We start from the raw sequence: 9,944 nt of genomic DNA, 5'->3' as shown, positions 1-9,944 counted from the left end.
GAGAAACAAGCTCCCCGATATGACCCAATGTTCAAACATTGCTTTACAAATACTTCAAGAGATCTATATCTACAATATAGTTGGCCTTGCAATTATGAGTTAGAAACTGTATATCAGACTGGAACGATAGAATCAAATCAGGCCGTTTTGTGGTCAGTTTCGTGATGTAGTTTATTTTGTGATTTTATATTATCTTTGGCATATCCCCTCTGATCTCATTAATTTCAACGTAAATGTTTAACTTTTCATTATTTCATTTAGTAAATCTTAATGTCCAATTTCTATTGGTATTTATACATTACAAACAGTTGTTGTCTTTATTTTGTCTTGAACACTAGCAAAGACATTGTGAAGATAAGCCGAAACTGCTTCTCCCCGAATGATCCAACTAAACTCATGCGTAGAAACACGTCATGGGGGCTAACGGTCGTCTCACGCCAAACTGCGCATGTGCAGACCGTCACTCCTCCGATATAAAGTTGTTTTCGACGAAAATTAAAACGTGTCAGTTTGTCACTTTTACGAGGTTGGAGTAATAACATGTTCAATTACTTAAGACATTGGCTGAAATTTAGGTTGTGCCTTTAGATTTCGAGAAAATCAACAACTAAGGAAGATTTTTTCACTTATCTCATTGACTTATCAAACCCCGGGCTGGTCTGTTTGGCAAGTGTTCCCGGAAATCTTGCGACGTTGTGCCTCTGGGTTTAGAAACTCAGTGGTACCAGGTCCCATAAATATCGATTCAATTTCAATTTAAGGGGCTTTTTATTGGCATGGGGAAACATATGTTTACATTGCCAAAGAAAGTTAAATAGATAATAAACAAAATTGAAATAAACAATACAAAATGTACAGTAAACTACAATCACAAAATATCAAAAAGAATAAAGACATTTCAAATGTCATATTATTTCTATATACATTTTGTGAATTCTTGGTTGGTGAGTAGACCCCAGACCTCACAACCATGAAGGGCAATGGGTTCTATAACTGCAAGTATTTTTAGCCAGATCCTAATTGGTGTGTCGAATTGTATGTTCCTTTTGATGACATATTCATAGAAGGCCATCAAAATATATCAGACTGCTCCATACTGTTATAAACAATAGGTGGCGCCACAGTCCTATAAATCTTGAGAGGAAGAAATACGCCCGTGTAGCCACGTGGGGCGAATCACACATGACTGGCACAGCTAGTAGCTAACAAAAATAAAATAAGAACCTTAGTTAGCTTTCTAGCTAATCTACAATGGAGGACCTACCTGCAGATATCAAAGCTTTCCTTATGAATCACCCATTTTTTGAATTTACGGACGACGGCAAAAAGGTTAGAATTCCAACCGCACCAAACTTATTTTCACAAAATATCGTAAAGACTAACGTTGGCAAAAAAGGTAGCTAACGTTGGCTAGCTAGCTAATAATGTTATGCTGTATCTGATGTGAACTACATGACATGTATATGACAGCATTTTGTTTCACCTTTTTATTTTTTAGATCAAATGCGTACTCAATGGACATGATTGTCCTTGCAACCTCACAGAGCTCCAGAACTTCACCAAAGGGAAGAAATATCAGAAAATGTGTTCTAATGCAGAGTTCAAATATAGTCAATATGAACCACATGTTGTGCCCAGCTCGAAGCAACCGTAAGTATTCCCCAAGAGCCATAATCTCAGCAGTTGGCGGTTTCGTGTTTTAGAGGGGAGCAGGGCTTGAGTGCATGCATCTATGACCTCTTGGCAGATACTATATGATATTACACCCACATTCAAAAAGGCTAGACATTCCCCCTATCTCTCTCCAGACCCATCCAGAGGTTCTCCAACTGCTGCCACCAATTCAATGTGGTTATAGGACTTCTGTGGTTATCAAGTGCCTGTCTGTCTCTGAAGTTATGTCCCCACTCTCTAACCAGTTCTTGGGGTTAGGGTAACTGACCAATTCTGTATGTCTGACCTTCAGCAATCATCTCTTCTGCAAGTTGACTCTCAGACACATCAATCGCCTGCCACACCATGTCTTACAGCATGTCAATGGGAAGCGGTTCCAAAAAGCGAAGAAGAAATGTCAGTACTTCTTGCCACCCAAAATGCCCTTCCTCCTACCTACCCTCAAATGTTGATGCTTCCTTTCCACACAATGTTTTTAGAGGTTTTCCACTGAGTGCTGTTGTGTTGTTTCAGAGGACTTTAGTTCTGCGCTTTCAATTTACCAGTGAATCGTCTTTACAATCCATCAGATATGTCTCTAAAATAGAACTACCTGAAACACCACATAGATGGTTGTTTTCACTGTTGTCAGTACAGTTTATGAATTGTCTAATCTCTCCCCTAGATGAAGAGTGTCTGCAACAGGGTGTGGAGTACATGCCAGCCAGCCTCCAACAGAAGAAGCCCAGAGATAGAGAGAAAGATGGGGAGAGGGGGCGCAACTTCCAGCGGGGGAATGGAGCATGGGCTCCTGACTCCAGCGACGAGGGAGGCAGTGACTCAGAGGACAGCATGAGTGACCTGTACCCCTGTTAGTACTTCAGTCATTTTTGTGTGAAAAACAGTCAATGGTGACACTGGCAGTGTCAGAATACACATACTAGTGTACTAAATAGTATGCAAAAAAAAAAAGAAGAGATTTATAGTACTCCTAATGAGTGATTGCTTTGACTCCCGCCATTCGTTCATTTTGGAACAGCCTGTCAATTTATCTGATCATCAGCTGTATGACACGACTAATGTCTGCTGTGGATGAGCTAGAACACACAGTATGTGGATTCAAGTATATTTTATTTCTTACATTTGCTTCCTTTCTGGAAGGTGAAAACTAATGTCTGGCTTTTTCTTTACCTACAGCCACTTTATTCTCTCTGAAAAAGGAGACAGAGGGTATGGAGGAGGAAAAAGATGCCTTTAAAACAGATGATGAGGAGATGGAGATTGATAAACAGGCGCCACAGAAACGCAAGAAGGTCAGATGGCTTAACCCTCGTGGAACTGTTTTTTTCACCAGTAGTGTTGAGCAGTGTTCCAAGCAAACAGGTCTGCATGTGGTTGTTGAATTACTGTAATTAGTAACACTGCTCTCTTTGCATCTTCGACAGGTTCAGGATGGGGGTTTCCAGAAGAAATTCAAGAATCATAACTGTAAAAGAAAAGGTTTTAAAGACCATGTTAAAAATATAAAATAAAGGTGAATGCTGTGCCCATGTTAAAAATATAAAATAAAGGTGAATGTTGTGCTTCTCTATTTGCACTTTGATCTTGTCATATGCTCTCATCCTGCCGAGTGTTCCTACGTAGATTCAAACATAAGGCTACTCCAAGTAGCTAATTATCAGTTTTTCTGTCTAATTTTGAGCAAAAGTTGACAATCAACACTACATCTGTAATGTTCCACACAAAAGCATTTTCTTGTCTTGACATGGATTCTGCTATTGCCCAGCACCAAATGTACATCTTACAGATGCTCTTATCCAGAGCGACCTGCACTCATCAGTGCATACATATTTATAGTGCATGTTCAGGTGCTCTTGCAAGTCCAACGAACGGGAGCCCTGCTATTTGCTTTTTACCCCTGAGGGTCCTATTTGTTCTAAAGACAGGTTACATAAACGCATGAAATGGCCATCAATAAAGTTATCATATAACTTGACCATCTATGTCAAACATGACCCATTTACTGTCCGAGTAAAAGTGTGTGTGTTTTCTGTGTGTGTGTGGGATTCATGCATACATTTCAATAAGCACAGGGAATGTGTAGTTTGTGTGTTTTATTGAAAGTGTGATGATATAACTTGAAAATGTATTGGCTAGAATATATTATGATGGTGACAATGTTAAAGAATTATGCACTATTTGTCTTATTTTTCAGATGGAAAACATATAGTGCTCATTGGCAAGATTGCTGGTTCCATTAACCTTTCCAAGAAAACTGTCAGCTCGAAAAGAAGCGAACAAACAAAGGAAACAGAGGAAATCATATTTCCTTGATAGCCAGCAAATCTGCAGAGGAATATTATATTTATATTTATTTTATTTATATATTTATATTTATTCAACACAATAGGTCTACTGATATACAAAGACATCCAACTGAATTCAAACTAAATCCAAAATGTAGTAAGTTGGAAAATATTTCACAGCACACTTTTTTTTTTTTACAAGCAAAGGTTAATGTAGGTGTCTATACTATGTGGGTCTGTGAGATGCAGAACGTGTAGGCCTAGTTCTGAATCTTAACCCAAGCAGAGGCTGTGGGCTCCATTACCTTTCAGGTTGGGAGGCCCCACGGTAGACACTGCGGGAGACGAGGCCTGGTCGAAACATTTTAATGAAGCCTGCTCGCCGGAGGAGTCGTCGGACGTTCCGTTCTCTTTTTTCTGCTGCTCCTCATATGAGCGAATTGACTGCAGGGCCAGCTGTTTCCTACATTATACAGACAGGTTATTGGTCATCACTACTATTATTTTGTAATAAAAAAACGATCTATAAGAAAACGGATCATTTATTCAAGGCATAGGACATGGCTTGCTATGTACAGTCTTTGCGTATAGGCAAATTCACAGGCCTGCAATTCATTTTGAGTGCAGATTATCCAGATGCATTTTATAAATCAATATATATATATATCTGTTCGAATAAATCAAGCTATTCAAACCCACTGTAGACCACTAATAACCCACCACCCAAACCATTTTCTTGTATTATGTTGTCAAAACGGTAAAGAAAAGCTTTTGAAGAGCTAACTATCAATAACTCCACACTATTTCTAAAGTAGGAGTTTCAAAATTGTATTTTGCTCTGTAGACCTCTGCACTCGTAGAACCATAACAATGTAAATACAACATGATAAGCTATGTCTATTGCCTCTGCCAACTCATTAATAAAACGTGAACTACATAGCATACTTTTAGGTTGAAGGGGTTGTGCAATTGCAAAGACAGTCGTACCGCTTTTTGGAATTCACGAAGATTACTGTCAGCCATTGCTTCTATAGATATTGACATCAGAAATCGTAAAATGTTTGTTGCGCAGTTAGGGAATAGTTTAAACTTCTCCTTACCTCTTCTCTCGTCTTCCATTGCCAGTGTCACGGAATCCTTTGGCAAAGGGATTATGGTCGATTTTCAATTGTGTAATCTGAAATAAATTAAAGTTATAAATATTTGTAGGTAGCTGCCGGTAGCCTAGTGGTTAGAGCGTTGGGCCAGTAACCGAAAGGTTACGAAATCGAATCCCCTAGCTGACAAGGTCAAATCTGTCGCACATTTGTTGTCAATAGCTATTTTAAATCTGTGTATAATAAAGGTCTTTACAGGGTGGATTCTATGAATGAGTTTGTATGATACTTCTTTCACCTTATTAGATATACAATATTTACCAGATAACACCACAACTTTGTTCCAGTTCACTTGTCCTAGGGCTGCATTACAGTACATTTTCGCAGAGGGAATAGTAACATTTTTTTTAACCTTTATTTAACTAGGCAAGTCAGTTAAGAACAAATTCTTATTTACAATGACGGCCTAGGAACAGTGGGTTAACTGTGTATACAGTTTCCTTGTATACATGTTATCACATTTATAGTTTAAATGTTTAAAATGTCAATTCCTTCTAATTGTATTGAGGCTACAAAATCCTCAACAGTTGCACTTGGAGTACTGTTATATTCTCCTAAAAGAAGAATAGCACCTTTAGGGACAGCTCTAACAACAATTTGATACTCCTCGGGAGTGAATGTAACATTGTGTGTTGTAATAAATTCTGGATAATCATATAGTTGTCCATCATTATTCAATAATTGTTTAACCCAAATAATGTTGTTGTCAAACCAGTTCTGGAAAAACAAAGACTTGTTTTTGTATTTTATGTCTTGATTATTCCAGATTGTATACCTATGAGGGGAAACATTGTGTTTGTACATGAGGTTCCAAGTTAGAAGTACTTGTCTATGAAAGTTTGCAAGCTTAATAGGGATTTTATAGCCATATCAAAATTGCATATGAGTAAGAATTCTAGACCACCAATTTGTTGGAATATTAAATTAGGGATGATATTCCAGATGCAATCCTTATTTCTTAAATAGTTTTGTATCCATTTAATCTTAATTATATTAGAGGTTTTAAAATCCAGAGCATTCAACCGTCCCTCACCTTGTGTGTTGCGCGAATCTTTGTTCCTCCAGCAAATCAATTTAGCTCTGCCTGGGCATGTTCAGGTGGGCACAGCGTCCAGGTCAGCGGTATAAAGTTCTTAGGTATAAATACTTTTAGCAATTACATTCACTTTTGATATTTAAGTATATCTAAAACCAAATACTTACGACTTTTACTCAAGTAGTATTTTACTGGGTGACTTTCACTTCAGTCATTTTCTATTATGTTATCTTTACTTTCACTCAAGTATTACAATTGGGTACTTTTCCCACCCCCGGTCCAAGTAAATGTAGAACAGTGGCACGTTCAACAGGACACGTTTTGGAACGTTCACAGTTATGTAGAACAAACATGTTAAACGAGGACTCATCTATTAATGGCTCTTTAAAAAAAAATCTGCAACAAAGGTTTGGCAACGGAATGTGGCTCAGACCCTGTCCGGTCCCCTTCCTCATGAGGCAACATTGCCATACACTTGAGCAAATCATTGATTATCTGTCAAGTATGAAAGTTCCACATAACGAAATTTACGAGGTGATATATTCGTCCAACACAGCCTTCATCTTCCCATAATATGTTCTATGGATAGTCTTCAAATGCGGTTTTAATAGTACTTACCCTGTTATATGGTTTAGTCCTCCCGCCAACTGTGATTGTTCTTCCCAAGTGATGCAAAAAAAAAATGCTAAACAAAGTTATGACTACGTCCTTCCTAGCTCGTTCATTAGTGTCTTCATCGAAATTATGGATGGCCTCTTATCCGCTTGTCCCCTTATGCCACATATCAATTGTCAGTAGAAACAACATTTGTTTTAAGCAAGTCAGCCATACCAGCTGTTGTTTTTTTTTTTTTAAAGGCAGTAAATGAGGCCGAATGAATGTACAGTTAAGAACAAATTCTTATTTACAATGACGGCCTAGGAACAGTGGGTTAACTGTGTATACAGTTTCCTTGTATACATGTTATCACATTTATAGTTTAAATGTTTAAAATGTCAATTCCTTCTAATTGTATTGAGGCTACAAAATCCTCAACAGTTGCACTTGGAGTACTGTTATATTCTCCTAAAAGAAGAATAGCACCTTTAGGGACAGCTCTAACAACAATTTGATACTCCTCGGGAGTGAATGTAACATTGTGTGTTGTAATAAATTCTGGATAATCATATAGTTGTCCATCATTATTCAATAATTGTTTAACCCAAATAATGTTGTTGTCAAACCAGTTCTGGAAAAACAAAGACTTGTTTTTGTATTTTATGTCTTGATTATTCCAGATTGTATACCTATGAGGGGAAACATTGTGTTTGTACATGAGGTTCCAAGTTAGAAGTACTTGTTTATGAAAGTTTGCAAGCTTAATAGGGATTTTATAGCCATATCAAAACATATTCCAGATGCAATCCTTATTTCTTAAATAGTTTTGTATCCATTTAATCTTAATTATATTAGAGGTTTTAAAATCCAGAGCATTCAACCGTCCCTCACCTTGGGTGTTGCGCGAATCTTTGTTCCTCCAGCAAATCAATTTAGCTCTGCCTGGGCATGTTCAGGTGGGCACAGCGTCCAGGTCAGCGGTATAAAGTTCTTAGGTATAAATACTTTTAGCAATTACATTCACTTTTGATATTTAAGTATATCTAAAACCAAATACTTACGACTTTTACTCAAGTAGTATTTTACTGGGTGACTTTCACTTCAGTCATTTTCTATTATGTTATCTTTACTTTCACTCAAGTATTACAATTGGGTACTTTTCCCACCCCCGGTCCAAGTAAATGTAGAACAGTGGCACGTTCAACAGGACACGTTTTGGAACGTTCACAGTTATGTAGAACAAACATGTTAAACGAGGACTCATCTATTAATGGCTCTTTAAAAAAAAATCTGCAACAAAGGTTTGGCAACGGAATGTGGCTCAGACCCTGTCCGGTCCCCTTCCTCATGAGGCAACATTGCCATACACTTGAGCAAATCATTGATTATCTGTCAAGTATGAAAGTTCCACATAACGAAATTTACGAGGTGATATATTCGTCCAACACAGCCTTCATCTTCCCATAATATGTTCTATGGATAGTCTTCAAATGCGGTTTTAATAGTACTTACCCTGTTATATGGTTTAGTCCTCCCGCCAACTGTGATTGTTCTTCCCAAGTGATGCAAAAAAAAAAATGCTAAACAAAGTTATGACTATGTCCTTCCTAGCTCGTTCATTAGTGTCTTCATCGAAATTATGGATGGCCTCTTATCCGCTTGTCCCCTTATGCCACATATCAATTGTCAGTAGAAACAACATTTGTTTTAAGCAAGTCAGCCATACCAGCTGTTGTTTTTTTTTTTTTAAAGGCAGTAAATGAGGCCGAATGAATGTACTGTTTCGCTGCCAGACAAGGCTCCGCTGATAGCCAGGTGTAGCAGTTGTAAGATGTTGGGACAGCTTAATGTAGGCCTTAACAGTTTGTGGGCACCATTTGTCACCGTTATAGTGCAATTAATGTATTGTTTAGTGATGTGTAGTGGCTTTGTTGGCATGCATCCCACTTTTTTTTGCCCCAAGATTGACATGCAAAAATCGCAACTGATTGAATTTTGGCCGACATTTCGCAAATGTTCTCACCAATTAAACTTTTGATGTGAATACAGTTCTGTTCCCAAAATTTAAATGTTATTTGTAGACTTTACACTTTGCCAAAGTTTTTAAAAATTGCATTGTTGAGGAGTGCAAAGGCAAATTAAGTTAATGTACACGCACACTTCAGAGTAGGCGTTCCTTAACTGAAATATACAAATTGTTAGAATGCACCAATTAGATCTCACTAGCTCATGCTTGGCTCTGCCCACTTCCTTGCCTGTTCTGCCCAGTATGACTAATTTGTTCCAATTTGAAACGACAGGCTGTGGTCTCTTGGGAGAAAAAGGGGTCAAAATTCATAAACAAAATTGTAAAAAATAATAATAAAAAATATTTGGTTGCATTGCATCTCTTCACAGATTATCCATTACATTGACCAGATACTCTAGAGGCCACTCTAACAATAAAAATAAAATGTCTTAAATTTAAGGCAGTCGGGAGGGAGGAGGAAAGATCAGGTCGGGCCATTCTAGCCAGTGAGAGGGCAGATACGTGTGTGTGAACAGGCACAACGGTTTCCACAAAGTCACCCAAAAAAGAATGAAAACTAAAAGGAGCTTTTTGGTCTTAAATTAAGGTTAGGTATAAGGTTAGCAGTGTGGTTGAAGTTAGGTTTAAAATCAAATGTAAAAAGATAAATTGTAGAAATAGGCAGGGTTTATGACTTTGTGGCTGTGGTAACTAGGGACAACCAGACTTATTTTGGGCCCAGTGAAAGAGGGAGAGGTCCCACTCTGCAAAAAAATCTGTCTCCCTTCAGCACGAGGCGTTTTTTCGTTTTACCCGCCGAGCAAGGAGCCTTTGTACGTAGGTCAATGAGTGTGGTCGAATTTGGACAACAACATTTTTATGGCTTATTTGCTACATGAGGTTTATTTGATCAAATATAAGTTTCACAATGCTTAAATTGCTTAAATTGTTACAACCGTAAGTAGGACACGTGACACCCTGGCAACTTTGAGAATAAACTAGTTCAGACAGTGGCTTGTTGATGCCAAGGGAAGCCAAGATTCCAACCCCCAAAATGTACCAAAACATACAGACCCCTTGCCCCTTTCCACATTGTTACTTTACAGCCTTATTCTAAAATTGGGGGGGGATTATTGAATCAATCTATAAACAATACCCATAATGACACAGCGAAAACAGAGTTTGAA

General features: G+C 38.0%; 1 protein-coding gene and 1 long non-coding RNA gene across 2 annotated transcripts; one reads left to right on the top strand and one right to left on the bottom strand.

Moving 5' to 3' along the window:
* Nucleotides 1-1,122: 1,122 nt before the first annotated feature.
* On the top strand, nucleotides 1,123-3,244 carry LOC110524744 (surfeit locus protein 2). The gene is made up of 6 exons (XM_036977243.2): nucleotides 1,123-1,329; nucleotides 1,499-1,650; nucleotides 1,967-2,070; nucleotides 2,339-2,524; nucleotides 2,851-2,966; nucleotides 3,099-3,244. Exons 1-6 carry the CDS (start codon nucleotides 1,252-1,254, stop codon nucleotides 3,183-3,185), a joined length of 723 nt encoding a protein of 240 aa, XP_036833138.2. The 5' UTR covers nucleotides 1,123-1,251; the 3' UTR covers nucleotides 3,186-3,244.
* Nucleotides 2,768-6,846, bottom strand: LOC149983613 (uncharacterized). Its single transcript, XR_016496360.1, has 3 exons — nucleotides 5,060-6,846; nucleotides 4,265-4,422; nucleotides 2,768-3,139 (listed from the first exon to the last, which is right to left on the bottom strand). It is a non-coding gene; the product is annotated as an uncharacterized LOC149983613 (long non-coding RNA).
* Nucleotides 6,847-9,944: the final 3,098 nt, after the last annotated feature.

This window comes from Oncorhynchus mykiss, chromosome 5 (genome assembly GCF_057628025.1).
Source record: "Oncorhynchus mykiss isolate SJ-2025 chromosome 5, ASM5762802v1, whole genome shotgun sequence".
Taxonomy (NCBI): Eukaryota; Metazoa; Chordata; class Actinopteri; order Salmoniformes; family Salmonidae; genus Oncorhynchus; species Oncorhynchus mykiss.
The sequence above is the reverse complement of the archived record's forward strand: the minus strand, read 5'-3'. Positions and strand labels throughout refer to the sequence as shown.

Bases quoted from the DNA above. Each gene is read 5' to 3' on its own strand.
- LOC110524744 (XM_036977243.2), top strand. From the start codon at position 1,252: ATGGAGGACCTACCTGCAGATATCAAAGCTTTCCTTATGAATCACCCA. The intron at 1,330-1,498 runs GTTAGAATTCCA...TTTATTTTTTAG, and splicing joins TTACGGACGACGGCAAAAAG to ATCAAATGCGTACTCAATGG. The intron at 2,967-3,098 runs GTCAGATGGCTT...CATCTTCGACAG, and splicing joins CGCCACAGAAACGCAAGAAG to GTTCAGGATGGGGGTTTCCA.